This window comes from Podarcis gaigeae, assembly GCF_964106915.1.
Source record: "Podarcis gaigeae genome assembly, chromosome: 1".
Taxonomy (NCBI): domain Eukaryota; kingdom Metazoa; phylum Chordata; class Lepidosauria; order Squamata; family Lacertidae; genus Podarcis; species Podarcis gaigeae.
The window spans coordinates 106664480-106687466 of record NC_139678.1 but is presented as its reverse complement, the minus strand read 5'-3'; the positions used below and the strand labels follow the sequence as shown (position 1 = coordinate 106687466).

Here is a 22987-nt window from a genome sequence, read left to right as displayed (position 1 = left end):
AAACTCTGGAGAACTGCTGCCAATCAGTGTAAATCAGTGTAAGGCAGCTTCCCATATTATTTATTCTGTCCTTTCTCTCTCATTCTCTCATACCCACACACACCATTTAATTTTTTTTTCATCCAGCTGAACTTTTTCCTTGTCCCAAACAGCAGCTGAGAAAAAAACTGACTGGAGGGAGGGAATTGAAGGGTTCTGCACCACTCACAGGGACTTTCCCACTTGAACTCATTCCATACTTTGCTTTACACGGTGTTTGGCAGGAACCCACATTTTAAGACCTGGGTGTGCTGCCATCGCATAGTTCTGCTCTAAGGTTCCTAAGGGATTGCAGCTGTTAAAAAGTACCACCATGCCAAATTTCAACAGGTGATGGTGAGGTCTTTGCAACTTTACAGAGAGTCTTGCACAAAATGAAATTTGACACTGGGTTAGATGCGGAACCAGTAAGAAAAACGTGTTGTTGAAACATTTATTAGAACTGGAACAGGGCCAATGGGAAATCCTAATCCTGTCAATATTAAGCAAGTTCCATCCATTTCAAAGGTATAGTTACTATCACTGAAATTAATGATAATGCAAAGCAGTTTACTTTGATAGTTTTTTGTATATTGTTATTGAAAAATGCATAGCATTCCCATATTGCTGGTGTACTAAGGAAACAACACTGATACCCTCTACTGGTCAGTTTGCATATAACTTAACTGAAGAAGCATTTTGTAGTTCCCACTTTCCAAACACCTACTCAAGCCAAGTCTCTACCATCCAGGGAAAATACTTTTAAGGTAATTTAAATTTTAGGTTAAAAAGAACAGATAACTAACCTAATTTGCAATTGTTATTATGTCTTGCGTAGAAAGGTGAAATGGCATTACCAATATTATCACACACAAACAGGACCTCATTATAACTAGTACTGTGACATTTAATGTTCCTATATTTTGCATCCCTGTGCAAAATTAAATTGATCAGTCAGTAGTGGATTAGTACTGATTGCAAGCATGGAAAAAAAGGAGTTATGCTGAAATAATTAGCACAGCGTACAAAAAGGAGATTTTGCATTTCTGACAAGCACCAATAGCTAAAAGATTCCTCGAGAGGAAAAGAGCCAAGCGCATCTGAATAACCTTCCAAGTACTGTAGTTTAAGTATTTCCATTCATCGCCGTTTTAACTTTACACACGGAAACTTAAGCAGGGAGGTTCTAATTGCTTCCGACCGCCTTTTCCCAGCTGGGTGGGACGCGAGGCGTTCGACAGGAGCGTCCCTTGATGACGGAAAGCTTTGCCAGTTGAATTTCTGCCTACATTTAAAGACGCAAAAGCTCTGTCGGGATCACAAGACCCCAGAGGCAACATTGGATAAATTCAGCTGTGCATTGGAGGGCTTTTCTTCGTGACCAGCCCCTTCCGCCAGCTGAGGAGGGGGAGAGAAAGAAGTCCCGCCACCCAGTTCCCCTTGCAGAAAGTTTGCTGGACCTACTGCTCTCCTCCCTCCCGCTTCCGAAGCCGGAGCACGAGCCAGGGCTCGCCCACGCCCACCGGCAGGGAGTGGGCGTCGTCGTCGTCGAGCCCCGAGTGGGCCGGGCTCGGACGGAGCTTGCTTGTCTGCGCCATGGGCGCCCCCTCCAGCGCGCGCTCCTGCCTCCTGAGCGGCCTCCTCTTGGCCGCCGCGCTGCCTTTCCAAGGAGCAGCAGCAGACGGTAAGGCAGCGAGCTCCTCCTCCCTCTCTTCTCCCCGCTAGTCCCGGCCGAGCGCGCCAAGTGAGTGCGGGGCCGGCAGCGCGGCGAGGGGGTTCCTCCTCTTCGCGGCCTCCGGGTTGCGCTTCCCCGGCTCGCTCGCACGCCCTCCTCTCCCGCCTGCAGCGCCGTCGCCCAGGGAAGCTCTCCCCGCGCGGGCTCGTGGCGAGAAACCTGGATGTCCCTCAGGCGCAGGGCTCGCAGCGCGACCTCGCTGGGAGAGGGTGGCGCAGTGGGTAAAGCGGCAAGGACTTGGTGGGGAAATCTGGCTTCAGATTCGGAACTCGCCCATAGACCTCCTTAGGTTTCCCTGAAGCACTTTTTCCATATCATTTAGCTTCGGGGGGGGGGGGAGTTATTGGGAGACCAGTATGGTCCCCCTAAGCTCATCGGGGCTACAAATAAATAAGGTAAAGAAACGCTGTTTAGTTAGAGGAATTTGAATAAATAAAATGCTTATTCCCAATTGTGCATTCAAATGCGGCTTTGCTCTCTCAAGTGAACATTTGTAGGGTTGTCGCCTGAATCTGAGGCAGTGCAACGTGACTCACTTTCACATTTGATTTTTACTTCATACTGGTAATGCATATTACACATGGCAATTTACAGAGCAATTTGCTTAGGGTTACCTTAGTTAGCCTTCCTACCATGGGCAAAGCCAAGGGAGCGTAGCAATAGAAACACCAAACTGAAGTTCTCCCCCCTCAAAAAAACAAAAGCCTGCCTCCAAAACAGAACCCTGGCCCCCCATGTCCTATTTGGGGGTATCCTTTTTTTTAAACAAAACAAAACAAAAACATTTCAAAGGAAATGTCAACAATTTTTTGTGTGATCTAAAAAAAGCTCAACAACTTTTTGGGGCCCCCTATCAAAAATCCTGCTTTCTACTAAATTAAAACCATCAAAAAAATGCAGAAAAGTTCTCCTTTTGAGCAGTCCCAGCTGGAGTCCAACATAGTAGCAACTGCTTTGCTGCAGCCCACCTGGTGTGGGTCCTGACCCATGGGATTATACCTATGGTATAATACTGAGCTAGAAGAACCAGTGGCCTGGCAGCTTACTGGCTTAAACTATAGCTTATTGTGATTGTGCAAAATTGAAAGCTCCTAGAGAGGAACTCCTCTCTGCCCCCACCACCCATGCTTTTTTGCACCTGCACCGCACTGAGCTATATCTAGGTTGGATTTAGCATGTCTTCCAAACCTGGGCTCCTAGTTCACCTCACTAACCAGGAGCTGCAGCCAGAATTTGGCTCATATTTTATTTAGGTATAAAGGGATTTCCCAATGGAGAACCATTACTTTCCTGAAGGCTTAGGAACTAGGGTTTCTCATTTAAAAAACAACATATAAAGTATGTATAGCACATAAAATGTCAAGTTATAATGCAAGAAATTAAGTTGTTGGATCAAAATCTCACATACACTACACAATTTCTGCCCTTGGCAGCATGATTTCTTGGCAGCATGGACCCTGAAGGATGTACCGTATTTTTTGCCCTATAAAACGCACTTTTCCCCCTCCAAAAATGAAGGGGAAATCTGGGTGCGTCCTATGGGGCGAATGCAGGCTTTCGCTGAAGCGTGGAGAGCGAGAGGGGTCAGTGCGCACCGACCCCTCTCGCTCTCCAGGCTTCAGGAAGACATCCGCAGCCTAGGCAGCCCTGCGGGAGGTCCCGCAGGGATGTCTAGGCTGCGGATAGCAGCCTGCTTCCCGGAGTGTCGGGCGCCCTGAAAGCAGAGCGCCCGGCGCTTCAAGAACACATCCGCAGCCTAGGCAGCCCTGCGGGAGTTCCCCTCAGGGCTCCCCACGCTGCGGATAGCAGCCTGCCGCCCGGCGGGTGGGGCGCCCTGAAGCAGAGTGCCCCGCACGCTGGACAGACATCCGCAGCGTAGGGAGCCCTGTAGGAGTTCCCCGCAGGGCTCCCCACACTGCGGATAGCAGCCTGCCGCCCGGCGGGTGGGGCACCCTGAAGCAGAGCGCCCCGCCCACCAGACAGACATCCGCAGCGTGGGGATCCCTGCAGGAGTTCCCTGCAGGGCTCCCCACGCTGCGGATAGCAGCCTGCCACCCGGCGGGCGAAGTGCCCTGAAGCAGAGCGCCCCTCGCGCCGGGCAGACATCAGCCAGCCCCACAAGCTTGGGGGACAGCAGGGAGGCGCAGCGCCGCCATCCCGCTGTTCCTCGACCTGGTTAGGTTTCCCCGACCTGCCTTTGGGGGGGAAATGGGGAAAAAATTCCTTTATTTCCCCCCCAAAAAAACTAGGTGCGTCCTATGGGACGGAGCGTCCTATGGGACGAAAAATACGGTAAACTGGACCAAAGGTCCCACAGTCTAGGCCAGGGGTCAGCAAAGATTTGTGGCTTGGGCCGGTTCACGGACCCGCAGATGCCACGGTGGGCCGGAGTGCACACGCATGCACAAACGCTGTTTCCAGCGCTCCTTCTGGCACAGAGGCGTGCGCAGCTTCCCATTGGCTGCAGGAGCTTCCTGCAGCCAATGGGAAGGCGGACAGCGTTAAGGAAGGCGGCGCACAGGAGCTGCCCGAGTGAGCGGCGGGGGTCCAAGGGCCGGTTATATGACCCCCATGGGCCGCTTGTGGCCCATGGGCCTTAGGTTGCCAACCCCTGGTCTAGGCAATGGTTTCTGCCTTTGTGGGGTATAGCCCCCTGTAAAAAGAGGGGAGGGTGTCCAGACATCAAATGTACTAAAATATATTTGTAAGTGTGTTCTAGTTTTACATTTTGCTTTACATTTTAGTATGAGCATGATTTGGAAAACCTGTATTTTAATATAATACATTTTAATTCAGAAAACTGTTTCAAAACCTATTTTAGAGACCTGTTCTATTTAGGACAGATTCCCCCAACAACTCTGTATTGTTGGTTGGTCAGGATGAGGGAGGGATTATATCTGGTTCATCTGTCCAGAGCTGAATGAAAGGGGGGTGGTGGAAGAGGTTTTGCCAGGATGAGATAATACATACCAAGATATATCATGTGACCCACAAGCTTTTAAGGCTTCATCATCACAGGAAACAAATCAGACAATGGGCAAATTAATTTCCTGTTTTCTCCATAAGGAGATTAAAAAGACTTGCATTACTCTGGGTAGTTGTTTGTTTGAAGTCCATTTGGCTAGTGCACAGATGTTGAGAAAACATGAGTCAAAGTAAACAAAACCTCCAGTCTCATGGCCTGAAAAGAAACACTTTCTTCTTCTGTTTCTCTCTGTTTTGGTTGTTGAGAGTTATTTCAAGAATCGTATAGACGTTAATTCCTATATCCACTGCTAAAATTATTTGTATGTGTAGGTGCGAGGGTGTGTGTGATCCTGGTTACATTGTGAGGCCATCTATACGCGTAGATATACTGTGACTCTTTTCAGGATCAGAGCTTAATTGTTGAAATGCTTAGCAACAAGGGAGAATTCATTGACCACAGGGGTGGGCCAAAAAAAAAAAAGGCCACAGGATGAGATGCAGTAGATCTGTCACTGTTTTCAACTGTTCTTTTCTGAAGTGAGGTGTTAAGACTCCTTGGCTTGTAGCAACTGGGATGCAGATTGGTCAGCTAAGGCTGCTAGCCTTACTTACCCAGGAAGCGATTTGATAGCACTTGCTTCTGAGTACACATGGTTGGGATTAAACTCTGAAGTCTGTTGCGCAAATACTGCAGCTGGTAATTGGCTCTACCTTCTGAGAAGGCAACACTTTGTCCCTGGCTCTGCACCACTCTATCCCAGCAAAAAAATAAAAATGTTCCAGGAAAAAGAAAAAAAAGCTAGCAGATTCTGCAAGATCCTCATCCCTGAATTAGGGCATTTTTTTTTTAGCTTTTTGAAGTGAGAAGACCATGGCTAAAAGGAGAACAATGCATCCACCGGCAGCTGCACCCATCTAATATATATGTAGCCTTGCTAAGTGGAGAGAGTCACACTCATTTGAAAAAAAGAAGTGTGTCGAATACAAGTGCTTCCTATTATATGTGGACAGTTATTTGAAATAATAGTTAATTTTTTCAAACTTAAAGAATGCATTTCTCACTCCCCAGCACTGTAATGTATACCTTTCATTTGTTTTGTCTTTTTCGGCATCCTTAAGGGATAAATGAAAAACAGCTGGAGCATAGGGCTGGAGAACGTAGATCTCTTGCATTATGCTGACTCCCTCAAGTTTTGCAGGAGAAGCAGCAGGCTAGCATATTCCATGCACGTTCTGGACTTTCTCTGCTTGGAAGAGCTTTATGAAATTGAGCTTAGATGTATAGGGAAGAGCTGAAAAGTCCCAGATTCAGGCCTTGGAATCTCCAGAAGCGGCTGGTCAAGAGTCTTGTCTAAAGCCTTTTAAAGCTGCTGCCAATAGACTTCCTGTGTTTCTTTGAAACATTATGAACCAGAGACTTTTGTACCATCAAAACGTTCAACCAGCAGCTATTGTTTTTCTGACCTTTGGGTAGTCTCCCTTATCTCATGTGTGTTATTCCATCCATCCTCCTAGGGTCTTGTACAGGGACCACATAACCCAGTCTCAGCCCACCTACCTTCACACATTACTACGCATCCAATGAAAAGGAGAGTTTATCACTATATTTTAGCACATTGCAGAAAGCCAGCCTCCGCAGTCTTTAGGAAGCAGGATGAGCGCTGACATAAAGGAAGCATTTCTTGTCATGGCAAGGAACAGTTTAAAAAAACCAAGCCCAAGACAAAAGCTACAAAGTTTTATTTCCAGAATACATACTGCATTTTAACATGGTTACATGAAATCAAAGGAGTGTTGGCGGTTTGGCTGCATCTTGCCATATGTAACTGGACATGTTATTTTTAAAATCATTGTGGTATTTCCAGTTCTTTCTTTTCAAAATGAAAGTATATAAAGTATGCCATCTGTTTGTTGCCCCAGACATATGGTACGCATATTTGTTTTTCCCCTCCGGAAGGGGTGAAGTAGATTCTTTGGTCAGTGAGTATTTCTGTAACTATAAATAAACAATGTTTTATAGTTGAAAACAGGGCTTTGGTGTTAGCCTACACTTTAAATGAATATCTGCTATAACTTCTGCTAGATGGCTGTCTGTTTTCTTGATTGTAGGCAAAACACAAAAATTTTAAACTGCTACTTCTGTCTTCAATTATTTTGATGGAGAGAGAGAACTCTGTAGTGCTGACAGTATTAACTCCTTTTTTTTGCCGTGTTATCCAATTTCTCCAGGCCCATTATAATCAATAGGTTTAAGTCTATTGATTTCTATGAGTCTACTCTAAATATGACTTAGTTGTATATCACCCACATATAAAAGTTATAGACAGAGGTTTTTAGTGGCGATTAATGGAAACTTGATTCAACCATGGGTTTTGTACTCTTCTCAACCTATGGAAATCACTGGAAAATCCAGCCTAGGGTGACACAGCGACCATAGCTTATATCCATAGAGTTGTGAAAGACTTTTTCCACACATGGTGTTTGGGTTTCAGCAAGCCAGTGGTAACCCACATATATGAGATGTGCAGGCTGCCAGTAGTTGGGAACGATAGTAAGAAATGTTACATTGGATCTGTTGCATTCTTACTTGCTTTGCCATCTATAAAACAAAAATAAGGTGAACAATGCATATAGTTATGGGTCTATACGTTGCTAGTCTGTTGTATAGAAAAATTTGTTCAGATCAAGACTAATTGACACTAATTGTTCTCTTGCAGAGCTGAACTGATTTTAGGATCCTCCCCCCCCCTTTTGTACTTCTTTCCCCTTGCAAAATGTTCCAAAAGCAAATTTTATTTGTGCCCTTGGAAGAGAAAGGAAAACACACAAACACAAACTGTACTTAGTTCCTTTTAAACTGTTCTTTGTGGTTTTGAACACGGACAAGCAATTTTTCATCTTAAACAGAGCTGAAAGTGCCTCTGCAGCACAAACCCGCCAATGTTTTTTTGCAAGGCAACAGTTTCTGTAAATCTTCTGCGCCAAACCTTTTTAGGCATTACAAATATAGGCCATCATAAAGCATCCATATATAAAATTTTAAAATAATATACAAACATACAGCCATGTAAAACATGTAATAATAAGGATTTTCATTGGAGTTTCTTCCCGCTAAATAATGCCATTCACCACTCTTAAGAGAAACAAAAATTCAGCCACCCTTGCAGTTACTTCCAGGTTAATGACAGACAGATAAAAAAGTTTAGTGAAGTGCCCAGGACACCGTATTGTTGGGAGTAGCAGTTCAGAAATAGAACTGTTATAGCAGAAATGGAGTGAGTGTGTAGTAGCAGCACAGCACAGATGAAATGGGGGTGGGAAGTGTAGGCTGGAAGATAAGGCTCTAAGATGAGTTTTCTGCCATCTACAGCCCAGGTGTCATCCTTCCTGCATTATTGCACTCAATGGTTTGCTAAACTGCTTGAGTTGTCCCCAACAAGCCTTCTCCAATTATGAATCATGGTGCACATTAAGATCTTCCTTGGAACTCCTGTTCCATGTGCTCTCATCATCTGAAGGTGGGTGGTCACTAGAGATCTAGCCTATTCCACACTAACACCCAAACCCTGGAACTCCCTCTCTGGGGAGATTCCCCTTGTCCCTTCCTGGTTAACTATCAGGTGTTTTGCAAAGGTGGTATTTTCTGAGAGGGCCTCTGGGATCTTCTGGTGCCTTAAGTCTTTTTACTGCCATGGATAGTTTTCCGCTCGGAAGCTTCTTTGATTACCAAGTTTGTCTAAACAATTTTGTTACAGTTTTAAGTATATTTATCAGGTGCCTTGTGAATTTTTCTATCAAAAGGCAGGATGCAAATATACAGGAAACTAATTGTGACCATTGTCTTCCCTAGTTGCATGTCCCTCTGCTGCTTGGCTTTCTTTTGGAAGGAGCTGCTATGCTTTACTTGAAGGAACGTTGGAGACTCTCGATGATACCAGGGAAGTCTGCAAGGGAAATGGTAATACAACTAATCCCTCTCCAGTCCCTTTTTGAGTCAATAATGAGATACGTAGGCTGTGGCTATGCTTCAGGGCTGCGTTGTTTTGGGTACATTAATTATTTTTTGTAATTATTATAGCTGTGACAATAAGGGTAATTGTAGAGCAAGGGAGACTAGCCTAAGGCCCTTCAGATGCTGTTGGGAGTGTTCAAAGCATTTCACACATTTTATCCTCCCAATAGCTGTGTGAAGGGTTATTGGGCTGTTGTTTTAATTTTGATTATGTATGTTGTGGTTTTATATTTTGATTTTAATCTGTGAACCACCCTGAGACCTGAAGGTATAGGGTGGCACATAAATTCAATAAATAAATAAATGGCCACCTCATGAGAAGAGAAGACTCCCTGGAAAAGACCCTGATGTTGGGAAAGATGAAGGGCAAAAGGAGAAGGGGACGGCAGAGGACGAGATGGTTGAATAGTGTTCTCAAAGCTACCAGCATGAGTTTGACCAAGCTGCGGGAGGCAGTGGAAGACAGAAGTGCCTGGCGTGCTCTGGTCCATGGGGTCACGAAGAGTCGGACACGACTAAACAACTAAACAACAAAATAAAATAAGGCAGGGATGGGAAACCTGTGGCCCAACAGTATAACCAGTAATCAGGGATGCTCGGGGTTGTAGTGCAGCAACCTCTAGAGGCCCATAGTTAGTCGGCCATCGGAGATAGAATGTTATTCTGATCAGAGCAGCAGCTTTTCTTGCAGTACAGTGTTATCAGTATTTCATCCTGTTTGATGCTTCAGTGGCTGCTCTGATTTAATTTGCCTTGTCCGGAGTTTCTAGTAATCTATCAGGTCCAGACTCCCGCAAATTTACTTCAACAGGCTTTTAATTGTGCTCTTGACCATATCCAGGGGAAAGGAGGAGAGCAGTTTGCTATTTCATTGTTAGCCCAGTCTTTTTAAAGCTTTTTTTTTTTACATTCTGGGAATGCTTTCCACTTGGGATTGTGTGCCACATGCTCCTGTATGTCACAGCAGACACTCTGGCATATTTGGGGCCACAGACACAATTAACTTGGGTGGTTGGGCCTGTTTGTCTTTCATGAACTGGGGGTTGAGGGGGAGATACACAAAATCTAATAGTACTTGAGCATAAGAAAAGGTCACACATGAGCACTATTTCTGTTGTCTATTTTAGACGAAGATCTGACAAAGTGCTGGGATTTGATTTTTGGTGTTTGTTTGTTTCCCACCCACCCCTTCAAATGCAGCATCTGGAGCTGACATTGTAAGCATAAATAACAAAGAGGAGAATAGCTTTATTCGGAGTACATTCTGCACCCATTGGCATGGTCCGGAATACGTATCATTGGGCATGTTTTTTGATACAGATGGTAAGTGAATGCAAACCCCAAAAGACATAGAGAGTCGGACCTTGGTTTAATTTTGATGGTATAATCAAGCACAGAGGTCGGCAAAGTTTATCTTGCCTGGGCCGGATTGGTGTATGTGCGTGAGCATACACACGTGCCCGTGATTTCCAGCATCTGCATACACACAATTTCCGGTGCTGCAGAAGCAAGTTCCCGTGCCGTGTTGCACCGGTTTAACGCAGCACGCAGGTGGCTCAGTTCGGGGGCAGCTCATGGGCCGGTCAAACAACCTCCGCGGGCTGCTTGCAGCCCATGGGCCTTAGCTTGCTGACTCCTGATCAAGCAGCTAAACAATCCTAAGTAAGTTCCAGTGATCTCAATAGAGCTTCCCTTTGAGGTGGCAGAGGACACTTTGTGGTGGTGGAGGGTTTGTGCTTGTGTTTGTTTTATTGCAAGATGTTGTTACTATTAGACCATGTTCAGATGTTACCAGTCAACCACGTATTACCTTTAGCAGTACGAAGTCGATGTGAGGCTTGCTCTTCCCCCTCCTCCTGCAGGTCAAGGACTGTAGCAGATTTTCATTTCACTTTCCAGAAGGCCTGGCTTGTTTCTTACCCATGAAACTAAGATCATGGCATAAAACAAACTCTGGTTAATTATAAAAGTTAGCTTCATAACTCCTGCTTTTGAAGCTAACTTTAGAAACTGACTAGAGTTTGTTTTAAACCAGGATCATTGCTTCTGGAAAGTGAAATTAAACTTCCACCCACACAGCAGGTGCACACAAGGCAGAGACTTCTTCCTACACACACAAACCAGCCTTAATGTTATAGGACTTTAAATCCCAGCATTAAAGTTTTAAATATCATCCCTTGTGAACAACTACTACAGTAGTATCCATGGTTTTGCCATTTTATTTTGTTGCAGAAAACGTTTTCAAATGGTACGATCAATCCAAAGTGAATTTTACAAACTGGATAGAGGAAGAAAGTAATGAGGAGCTAATAAACACCTGTGCTGTTATGCAGACATCATCAGGCCGATGGAAAAAAGCAGCCTGTGAGCACCTCCCACTGACTGAAGTCCTTTGTGAAACCTCCAGTATGTAATGCCCACACTATTTGTTATACTATAAATGGTTCTTTCTTAGTGGTAGATTTCAGAGTTCAGAGGTTTGCAGGGAATTGTCTTGGGAGCAATTAGCACTGCTACAGGTAAGAATTTTACTTTAAGAGCATCTTCTAAACATCTTCCCTTTAGTCTTAAGAGATCAGCTACACAAAATTTTGCAAGATTGCTCAAGGAGGGTTAACTTTTGGGAGACTGTTTTTGTGAATACCCCTATAAAAAGCATACCAGTACTAGCATTGCTTTTGACTAGTTATGGAAGATTCTTGTAAAGGCAATGGTGTTGGTTTGGTTCCTGCTTCCAGCTTTTATCACATTGGAACTGAAGGACAAGACTTCATTTCTTAATTAACTGGAGCAGTCATTTCTGCACAATAAAGGATTCTGCTCATTTTCTGTCCTTTCCACATGAACATGAAGATCTGGTGTTTCAGCACCTTATACAGAAATGAGCTTCTCATATGCACACAGTGCACAACATTCTTTAATGCAAGTGAATAGGAAAGGTTACTGAAGAGCATAGAATGCTGTGTTCAAGATTCAGGATGTTAGAACTGTCAGTTATTACAGTGAAAGCAAATTGCTGTTTTTAAGATAAACACATATTAACACCTTTCATTTTCTTTTGCATGTATGCTTGCAGTTCTTTATGAAAAGAAGTATTTACCGGGTGAGTTATCTTTTGGTTCCCCCCCCCCAGCAAAAATTCAGTAGTTGAGCTTTGAAAAGAGAGCATTTTCTCTTGGTTATTCAGAGCTATAGAGCTTTGTAATTGAATAAGGAAACTACAGCATTCACACTTACCCTGTGATCTGTGTACATATTCAAGTGGTTAAAGTTAATGTCATGGTTGTTATTCGTTATTACTATATCAGTATTTCAGGCCCATTTAATTTGGTTACAAACAAGTAGCAAATGACACCCAGAGTTCTGCATTGTTACCCAGTAGTTTTAACCTGATTTGGTGTCACATAAGCTTTTTTAGAAAGGAGATTGTGTATAGACATGCTTGTCACTAGTGGATACTACTTTGTACAACACCAGCAGCTTTGGGAATAAAGTGCCATATAGAACAAGACTACGTGAAAGCAAAGAGGTGACGAAGTTTGTCTCATGGGTATGCTATGATAAATTAAACATTCATATACTATCTGATGTTGTGTATAGGGGAAAAATGTGAGAATGTTGTCCACCGAGCTACTTTTGTCTTCCATGGTAGCTTGTAGAAAAGGAAATATTTTCTAAATAGTTGCAAACTGGTAATTAGATCCAAGCAAAGAGGCAATCACTACTGTTAGTGTGCCAAGTGTGATAGCAGATAAACATTAGCTTTAGTGTAGAAAGAATGTACATAATTTGACTACATCCCATTGACGGAATCCCTGTATTGTTTCAGATGAAACCGCTTGGACAACTACCTTAGTCATAACTTCAACAGTAATTGTGGCAGTGTCTGCAGCATTTCTCTGGTACCTATATCAAAGGAGGGTTTCTTCTGGAACAGGATGTACAGCATACAGTTCCACCACTCAAGTGCCAAGCGGTGATGAAGTGGTTCTTGTAGAAGAAGAAAATGAATATACTGCCTAAACTGTATTTATTTATAACATAATTACAGAAAGAACAACAGTGGCTCCCAAGAAATATACCTCAAGGAAAAGACAGTCTGACATTATTCCACATGAAGATGAACAACCTTCAATGGTAAATTAAATTGCTCTTACGCACAGGAAGTAAATTTCCATCCATGCAACTGTTGTACCATTTTCACAAGCTGCACTTTCATTCTATTGTGTTTTTCACTATGCAAAAAGGCCTTGGCACAAATTGAACTACCAGTTTGGTTTCGGGAGAGGTTAAGGCTGGGCTAGAGGAGAAACAGCAGCAGATACAGTCCAGCCAAAGTTAAGCACTTCCACAATTGCTCAATATCTGCAACTGCAACTGTCGGCCTTCACAGTGTTTACCTTTGGCTAGGTAATATAATGGAGGAAAGGGCAGCTGTACATAGAAACCTGCCATTCATCCAGAAGTAAGTGGTCTCCTACATCCAGAGATTCACCTCTATCACTCTCACCTTAAGCTATTGTGCTAAACTTTGAAGATTATTTTGTGCCTGAAGAACTTTTAAAAGCCCACACCTGAAGCCCTTATTTACATTAACAAATGGCATCGAGAAACAAATGACAAACCACAATTATACATTTTTCAATTGTTTCTGAAATCAGAATTCCAGTTGTAGATTGGAACCATCTGCAGAAAAGGTAGGTTTTGTTATTATAAGTTTCACCATAATACTAGGGGTGGTCCTGTTGTCAAGTCTAAGATGTTATTTCACAAAGCCTCCACAAAAGTTTCTTGGAGCATGTAAGTAACTCCATCCTTCATACCTTTAATCATGAGGCCATGCCAATTTTTTTTAAGAATTGGTTTTCCAAGCTGAAATGTTGCATACTATAGCTATCTGACAAAACTTCATACCCGAATGCCAACTCCTCCTATATTAACACAGTGGTGGGGAAAATCATGCATGTGTACATGTCTCTATATTTTTATGTGTATAATTCTGATATAAATATCTAGTTATATGAATTCTTTTTAAGAATGACAGATGGAAGGCAGAACCCTCTTACACCATTTGTTTTAACACTATCAATTTGCCATTGGTCCCAAAGGAATCCTTCAAAATACTAGCAAAGAAACCCAAACAAAAATTTGATTTGAATTTACTCCAGTATGAAATTAACATGTATTTTCTTGGTGCCATATTCCAAAAAGTGTTATTGGGGTTGTTGTTGTTTTTCTTCAAGTGTTAAACAAAACCTGACATTAATTACGAGAATTTCACTGGAATTTCACTGGAAAAACAAAACAAAGATGCCTAGCAGGAATATGGTGCTTATAGTAAATAAAAGAGAATTTGTTTTTTCAAAAGAGCATTGCAAATAATAAATCAGTATTTCAGGTTTGAGTACTATAAGCATCTTAATTCAAGTGCTGAAGTAAAACCACCATGGAGAAGCATTAATCCCTAGAAGGGGAAATCTATGGGGTCCAACATGCTCCACTGCATTCTGTAACGGTTATTTTTGGAGAGAGGGTACCTGCAGAAATATAGTCATGCTTTCTTTTGCAAAATCAAACAATGCATTCTAGTGTTAAAGTGTATACCCATATAAACAAAATTATACAGGCAAAATGCTGTTATTCCTCTCGACCCTATTTTGAGATGTTGGTGAGGATAACCCAAAGTGGCTTAGGAGTTTGAGACACCATTTCTCATTCATTTGAATAGAGGCATATGGTATCATCTGTGGCTAGTAAATGTAACTTTAAAAAGGAAATGGAGGGAGAGGAATAACATACTGCAGGACAACTGAACCCATTATCATTCAGAAGCATATGGCTCATGAAATATTCCTAATCTGCAAAAACCAGTTTGCAAATACATCAAATAGCTGCTGGGGTCCACAGCAATCAAACGGAGAGGGGGGGGACTAAAGGTGATTAGGCCTTCCTAGCATTATACACATTAAGTAGTTCAATAAAGCAGTTTATAGTAAAACAATAACAAAGTACTGAAAGATGTGTGTTTGAGAGAGTAAGCATGATCAATTCCTGAAATGATTGAGGAGGGGACAATACTATGCAGGAAGTTTAACATTATGTTAAATTGCAACTAGTAGCTCAACTGAACTAGCACTTAAACAGATTGCACATCTCTGTGGGTTTAAGTGCACAATTACACTTAATAAGCTATCAATCATTTGAATACTTTACCATAGACATCACATCCTAACTGATCTAACACTAGTAAGTCTTCAAATAACTGCATGCCAGTCACCGGAAAAAGCAATCCAATTTTGGTTAGAAAGGTGGCACTAAATACATATTACTTAAAAATGAATTTAATTCTGAACATGTCATAAGGGGAGTTTTATATAGCTCATCAACATCAGTGTAAAAGCATTTCAGGTTTTATCCTGGTGACTTGCGTTTTTTTTTTAACTGGGTTTACTAACCTTGTGTGTTCACAGTAGGGCCATCTAGATTTCGCTGCCAGCTGCTCTCTATGCTACTACAGAGATTCTCCCTGGAATCAGAACGGCTACAGCAATTGCCAAGGTTGGAAGGGGGGGGGGGGAGAGATTATGGTTACAGTTCTTAGATCATTAAATAGCTTTCAAAACTTAAACCATACTATAGAACATCTGCAAAGGATTAGAAATAGCAGCCTCTCCTTCCTTGCTGAAAGGTTTCAGAAGGTGATCCTGGTCTGTATTCAGATATGGGGAATTCATTAGTTTTCTTGATTTTAATTCTGGCACTTCAATCCTGTCTTCCAAATGTTCCTTTCATACTGCAATACCTGCTGCATTATGGAACTGTGGCTTTTTGGCCTGCATATTATGCTAAATTTCATTCACACCAGTGGCCATGGTGTGTGACATAATGAGCAGCATCCAACAATGTCACTACTCCCAATCCTTTCTTCCTGAAGGCGCGGAGGATGTTCTGTCTTGACAAGCTGAAAGACCTGTATAGACAGAACTATCAACTATCAGAACACAAGGCTGAATTCTCCCCAGAATTTTAAAGAACTTAAATGCAGATTGCAGTTTAGAAGAAAAGTTGTACACTATTATCTACTGTATTTTAAGAAGGCAGGCAATTCGTATGCATTGTAATTTTTATTTAACAAACAAGTGACAACACTAGAAAACACATTGATAACCAGTGCTTCAGCAGTGAATGTGGGTTCTAAAAAAGGTTCATTAAGATAAATAGCTTGGTTAAGATTCTAAACCATAAGTTTTATTCCTTCCAGGAATGCTGAAATGCAAGTGTTTACAGCTGCAATTCCTTACCGGAACTTCTACACAATATTATTATCAAATATAATCAGCAGTTTCAAAATCAATACTTATAAAAGCCATAATTAACGCTTATTAGTAGCCCCTTGCAAATTTATTGCTTTGAGTTAAACATTCCTCAAGAAAAACTTAGAAACTTAACACTAACTTCACAGAACCCATTCATTCCCTCACTCAACCTTGGTTAACACTGGAAGCAAAATAAAAGAGACTTCCCAAAGGTGTTTTAAAATGGAAAGCTAACACAGAACTATCTCCTCCCCATGACTTGCAAACACACTTTAATGTTACCACTTAGAGCCAGTAGAAGAGCAAAAGTTGAGAAACATTTTCCAGAAGTTTAACTGATTACTTGTAAGAAGTTTATACAAAAGGAGATCATTTGCCTTACACGTAAAAATCTGTTATTTTAGAAGAAGGCATACATGTCATAATCTCAAAGGAGAAACAACACACTTGCAGGTCTCTCAATACCAATGTGCAACAGCAAATTTTTGAATTCAGCAATGCGTCAGAAATCTAATAGCATTCAGTGTTTTACAAAACATATGCATACTGATGGTACTTGTGCCAGTTGAGTATCCACCCGGTCCTTCCATTCACATTCATGCAGCATCAAGTGTTCTGTCGAGTTCACCATCTTCAGAATCATCATCATCAGAAGCTGCTGAAGGTACACAACCCAATCAAAAACCTTTCTACAACTCTAAGGTACAGGAAGCAATTTTTAATTTGAACACAAACATGTTTAACATAGCATATATGTAATTTTAATTAAGTGTTTCCAAATAGAATGCTTCCTAAATTGAAAACCACAGTCATGCTTCACAACACACACACAAATCTTATCTCTTGAACTGAAAATGGAAAAACACCTACACATGCTTATGCTAAAATGAAATCAATATTTAATGAGCACCATGAAGTATATGGAAGCAAATGTGTTTTAAACCCAATACGTGGGTGGGGGGTAAAGCTTTCAATTTTATTGACGAAAAAATTGAAAATTATCAGAGAAGTCAGGTATTTCTGAAATGTCCTAAGGTAACCTATTTTTTTAATTGTTAAAATAAGACCATCATACTTTTTTTGTACCCATTAATTGTATCCTTTAAGCAACATTTAAGAGGAAATTCCCAATCACCACAATAGCCTAGTTTCTATTTTAACCATTTCAGTCCAAGGTTTTCTAGGAAGTCTATGAGTTCTATCCAACTAAGTCATACTCAGAGCAGACTCACTAAGATCAATACACTCTAATTTAATTCAATTATTACTGTGGATTTATTCAAAGTATGCTTATGCTGGATATAACTCTTTGTACGATGCACTGTGTGATTTTGCTTTCATTTGATGTACAAATACATGTACATGGAAGGCACTATATTAACAATAAATGACATTTTGAAACACTTTCAGCAGAAGCAAAGGTTAAATCCACGTCGCTCAGAAAGGGAAAGTTGCTAAACAATTATTATTCTTCATTAAATTTCTATACTGTCCTTCAAAGATTACAGGGTAGTTTAAAATATAAAAAAACCACAAAAATACATACCATAGTAACACACAAAAACAATACCCCCCCCCCCCGTTTAAAAGGCCATAGATTGTTTAATTAGCCAAAGGCCTGGGAGAAGAAAAATGTTTTTACCTGGCGCCTACAGATATGTAACGAAGGTGCCAGGTGAGCTTCCCTGGGGAGAGCATTCCACAAGTGGGGAGCCACTGCAGAAAAGGCCTGTTCTCGTGTTTCACCCTCCAGACCTCTCGTGGAGGTGGCACACGCAGCAGAAGGGCCTCTGATTACGATTGCAGGGTCCAGGGCAGTTCATATGGGAAGAGTCTGACTGAATCACTTGTGCTTAAAGTATAATACATTTTCTAAATAGCTACCAAACCAGTTGCTCCCACCCAAAGTGTGCCAGTGGCCTACACATTCCCAAAATTCATTTAAAAGGAAGCAAAAAATCCATTTAGTAGAATAAATTATACCAAACAGCTATAGCTGTAGGAGCAGCAAACTAGAAAATGGTATTTAAAGAGGGCAGCAAAATGATTTGCAACTATTGGAAACTGATTAAAGGAGGGTAGATAGTGTTGCTTCATAAGAGCAGCACGGCTGAAATAAGAACATATGAGAGAGCTTCAAGGAAGAGAAAAATAAAGGCAGCTGGTTCCTGGCAATACTAGATTTCTCCTCTCTACAAATACAAGCATTTCTGCACAAACGCTGAAGAAGACATTCTGCTCTACGAGCCAGCTCACAAATTCCTGGCTTCTGCTGTAATCAGGGTTTCATCAGCTCAAGCAGAACCAAAAGAAGCACACAGCTTGGACTAATTCAACTTCAGTTGGTATCAAAGACTATTGAGATTCCTACTCATTGGGAAGAGAAAAGGGGGCATGGGAATGTACAGCTGTAGGGTTTACAGGGAACAAGAAACTACTAATAACTTCAAGTTTAACAACTGTAAATGCTCACCTCTTTTTCCTCTTGCTGATCCACTAACGGGTTCACCACAGACTGTATGGCAAAGCAACTATAGATCTCAGGCCCTCCTCACTAACACTTCAGCATAGATACATACTAGAGACTGATTACTATGAACATGCAATGTAAGTTACAGCTATTCTACTGGTGCTATAATTGGCTAATGCATATTCTGTCCAAAATGCAAGCAGAAAGTCAGGTGGTTTATACTAGACATGACCAAGTTAGTCATCACCTACAAAGCAGCAGCCCTTCCCCAAAACGTAATTACCTCTAAAGGACACCTCTACAAGTTACTTAAGATTTCATTATAGAAGTACACACTCCTGAGAACCTGATTACGTTATTCGGAGGCAGACATTAGGAGACAGCTAGACAAATTCCTAATGTCCACCTGAAAGTCAGATTGAGACAGTAAGAGGTTTCTCTTCATTCAAAATGGTCTTGCTAAAGGGAACAATCCAGTCAAGAATGAGTGCTTTTAATGGACTCTTTGCCCTTTCAGTTTTATTAAATATACCAGTCACAGCTGCGTGAAAATTGCACATCAGCCAAGTACTCAGCATTATACATCACAAGATACGAAACAAGAATAAACTTCATCTTTGACTTTTAAATGAAACTAAAACAAGCAGAAGCCACCTACTTTCAATATCATCCATGTGTGCCTGAAGAGTCCTTGCAAGATTAATAAACTAGAAATAATACAGAAATAAGGTAGTTTTAAAAGTTGTAAATCACCGCAGGCCTGTAAAACAATTCATAAACCCCAAAGCATATATATGCCATGGAAGAATTTAAGTTTTCCCAATAAGAACAGTCTGCTACATCAGGCCAATAGCTTATGTAGTTCAGCACTCTGTTCTCACAGTAGCCAACCAGATACCCATGGGATTTCCAGCAACTGGTAGTAGGAGGCCTGCAGCCTCCAATAGTGGAGGTAGGAGACAGCCTTGTCCATCCAAGCTGTTGGCCATCCCTACCTGTTATGGAAGCAGATTCCACAGAATGACTATGTGCTGTATATAATACTTTCATTTGTCTATCTTGCTAATGAAGAGTCCCAATTATCCCCATGAATGCACACCTATAGAAAAACATGTGAGCTGGGCCAAGGGGGTGAAGGGACACTGATAATCGCAGAGGCTTTCAAAAGGCCCAGGAAACACCATCTGTATCTGTGAGCCAGAAATTCACACATGTAAGTTTCTCCACAAAAATGTGGGAATGTGCATGGCTAAAACTGACCCAACAATCACATGTTAAGTTTCTTAATGCAGAAGTTATTAACTGCATGTAGAAAAGTACTGTATGAGCTAGGCCTTAGAAATGGACATATGTTGACTGTGAACCTACTTGCAAGTTTCAGTCTAGTTTACTATATAGACAAGATGAGCACCGTCTTTAGTTCACGGAAATACATGCAGATCTTCAGATCCAAAACTAGAACAATGATTTAGAATGACTGGATTTGGGGTTTTTTTGAATATTTGTCAAGGACACCCTTTGAGCAAGCAAGAGTGTAAGAAAATCTTGCTTAAGTACTATAATTGTAACAGAATGAAATCTATCATTAGATGAAACTCCTTGTTCAGGAAGGAGTGGGTGTTGAGAAAAACTTGCATAGATAGTTGTCATTAACTCCTGCATATTTAGTCAATCTTGATAGCACCAGCCATCCAGGGGACTTTGCTAGAGGATAAAATAAAATCCTTTCCCAAACAGGCACATTTCTAGGGATTTTTATTGGTCAATCAAGAAAAAATATAACAAAGTCTGCTCAAAAAAGGTATCAAGTACTGGAAAGTGGATAGAACAGGCAGTGTGTCAATTTATCTACAAGCAGAGGCTGCATGGGGCTTCGTAGTATGGGAAAAAAAGGGCAACTACAATGATGCTTATGAGCCCAAATAGGCATATGAGACTTTTTAGAATAGAAAAATCAATGCATGTTCATGGAGGTTATGCTTATCCTCCACTTTCCTTTACCAGTAATGTACCAGTACAGGTGGCCAACCTGCAATCTAGGGACTGCATGCAGCCCCCCAGCCTCATTTTATATGGCCCCCAATGCCCCTGAAGCTGCCCCATTCTTCCACCCCATCACTTCCTCCTTTTTTCTCTTTCGATGCAATTTCAGAATAATTTGGAGTAGTGTTTTATTGGTAAAAATAAATTGGTGAATGCTGGTAGTATTTTTATTCCCAGATGTTCAAGAACATCTTTTCCATTAATGTGTGTCCAGCATAGTAAAGTAAGGAAGTTATTACTTGCATGACCAGTAGTTGTATGTGTTTGTTGCACTGAAACCCCCCCCCCCCTATATACCAATTTGAATGTAACCATATAAAACCCAGTGGGTCTTACTTCAGGTAGACCTGTATTAGATTGATAATTCTTATATGAGATAGTCATGGATGCAGGACAGCCTTTATTCCAGATTAGTTTGTGGCTCCACCCATCAGCTCTGGCCCCACCTACTCTGCATGTGACACGCAAACTCAGAGACATTGCTCCAAAGGAAATGTAGCCCACTCCTGCTATATGCTTTTTCTTGTCCTTGGATCCCAAGATGTTGCTAGACTACAACTTTCATCATCCCAAACAAGTGGTAGTGCTGGCTGGAGAAGAACGGAGTCCAGTTGAGGATCCAAAGAAATGCTGCCTTAACGTACTCTTAATCAACTTTAAAATTACATTCAGATACTACCCAATGCCTATTTAATCTCCCCAATGTGTGTGGCTTTGTTTGTTAAGCAGTACTTTAGGAAATAACTAGAACCCCATATGCAAGCAGGAAGGACTTGTGCCAACAAAACATGTGTACATGGCTGCATTTCCTATATAACATCTCCAGAGGGTCTTCAGACCTTTGTGAGCAACTTTGGGGCATGAGAGACTGCAGCAGGAATGAGCAGAAAGCCCCAGCTGGGAGTGTGGCTTTTGATTCTGACCAGTACAAAATTCAAGAAAATATCAAAACATGCTTTAACAGGTGTCACAATCTGCTTCTGCCACAGAAGCTGTTTGCACCACTTACTTACCCGGACACGTGTGTTGGCCTCACTTGTAGTTCCCAGCATATCTGAAAAGCGCTGTTCACACAAGTGCAACAATACTACAAGGTAAAGCCCAGAACTGATAAATTCATAGTCTGCCTGGAGAAAGAGGGTATCATCAAGTCAAACATTTAAGTTGTCTTAAATGCACAATGAGTGCTGTTTTACACTGATTATTTTATCCCAGCACATGCAGGAGCATTATTGCTTAATATCCATCAAAGATTTCAATCTTAACATGATTGCACTTTTAAAGAAACTGCTTTGTAAAGACCGTTCTTCCAAGTAAATGAACACCTCACTAAAATGACTAATTCTATACTTAAGTAGACATCTTGAGAAAATTGAAAATGAGAGCTACACTAAATAATGGGAAGTCTTTTGGGCTCCTTTCTGCAAAACAAAGGGTGCCCTTGATAAATATTCAAAACTCAAACTCTAAATTAAATGTAATGATTTAAATAAGCAGAAAGTATTAAAAAACAGAAGCAAAATGCATTATACATTTATAAAACTTATATTGAAGCTTAATACAACTTGGTGTTTATATAGCAATGAATATGAGACACAAAAAGGCCTCATCTGCATATTGGTTAGAAAGATGCACAAGTATATTATACCTGTTTGACAGGGAGGAGTCTGTCAAAGACACTAGCAATTTCATTTGTTGGCAAGTAGGTTTGCACACGTATGCCTTTCAACACGCCACGCCCCCCCCCAAATGTTCTCAGACCTACCCCTAGTCTTTAAAAATTCTTCTAGCACCTCTTGCTAAGCCTATTTTGTAAAATTGTAGAAGGGAAATATATTCAGCATCAGCACACACACTGTCTCCTTACTTATCAATGGAAACTAGCGCTGCCGTCTCCAAGTGCGTCTAAAGCCTACTCAGATATTCATTAATGGTGTCTGGTCCTATCACCTCCCATGACCTTCCGCATAGTGCATGGGAAATGGAACTGCAAGTACGTAACACTTTTTGCTTCAGACTGAAAATCCTCCCTGTTATTAGAAAGCTACACAATCTCTCACTGAGCAGGGAGGATTTTGACAGCATTCAGGTGAACTACACTCTCCCTTCAGACTCCATGAGGGAAGGTCAGCGTGGAGGAAGGAGGATGCTTCCACAGACATATTATTAAGAGTTCATCCTATAGACATCTTTTGAGATAAAATTGCACTGTCACTGTCAGAAGACAGTTTGTTTCTGCTATTCCATAATCCCAACTTTTATCTTGGACCACACAGCAAGTGAGGTCACTTTATCAATGATGTTCATTCTGGCTTCCCATTTATTTTGTTTTGCATTGTGTCTTAGGAACGTAGGATGCTGCCTCATACTGTATGAGACCACAGGATCCATCTAGCTCAGCATTGTCTACATGGGCCTGGCAACAG

The 22987-nt window shown here is 41.5% G+C and overlaps 2 protein-coding genes across 9 annotated transcripts in view; one reads left to right on the top strand and one right to left on the bottom strand.

The window, feature by feature from the left end:
- The first annotated feature begins 1235 nt into the window (after positions 1–1235).
- CD302 (CD302 molecule) lies at positions 1236–20839 on the top strand. Of its 2 annotated transcripts, XM_083714519.1 has the most exons (7): positions 1902–1970; positions 5572–5707; positions 8571–8678; positions 9933–10055; positions 10965–11138; positions 11809–11835; positions 12562–13757. In XM_083714519.1, exons 1-7 carry the CDS (start codon positions 1917–1919, stop codon positions 12753–12755), a joined length of 816 nt encoding a protein of 271 aa, XP_083570645.1. In that variant the 5' UTR covers positions 1902–1916; the 3' UTR covers positions 12756–13757. The 2 variants fall into 2 exon arrangements, with proteins under 2 accessions (XP_083570646.1, XP_083570645.1); XM_083714520.1 differs by lacking the exons at positions 1902–1970; positions 5572–5707 and adding an exon at positions 1236–1702 and having other exon boundaries at positions 12562–20839.
- The window catches only part of MARCHF7 (membrane associated ring-CH-type finger 7), a 24500-nt gene continuing 17356 nt past the window's right edge, over positions 15844–22987 (bottom strand). For 3 of the 7 annotated variants that reach the window (XM_083707265.1, XM_083707267.1, XM_083707268.1), the window contains 3 exons: positions 21575–21688; positions 19177–19225; positions 15844–16706 (listed from right to left, as the gene is read on the bottom strand). In XM_083707265.1, the coding sequence (XP_083563391.1) occupies positions 16645–16706; positions 19177–19225; positions 21575–21688 (225 nt within the window). In that variant the 3' untranslated portion in view covers positions 15844–16644. Of the gene's footprint in view, positions 16707–17690; positions 19226–21574; positions 21689–22987 lie in introns of all 7 variants that reach the window. The other 4 variants (XM_083707266.1, XM_083707269.1, XM_083707270.1 and 1 more) reach the window with 2 other exon arrangements.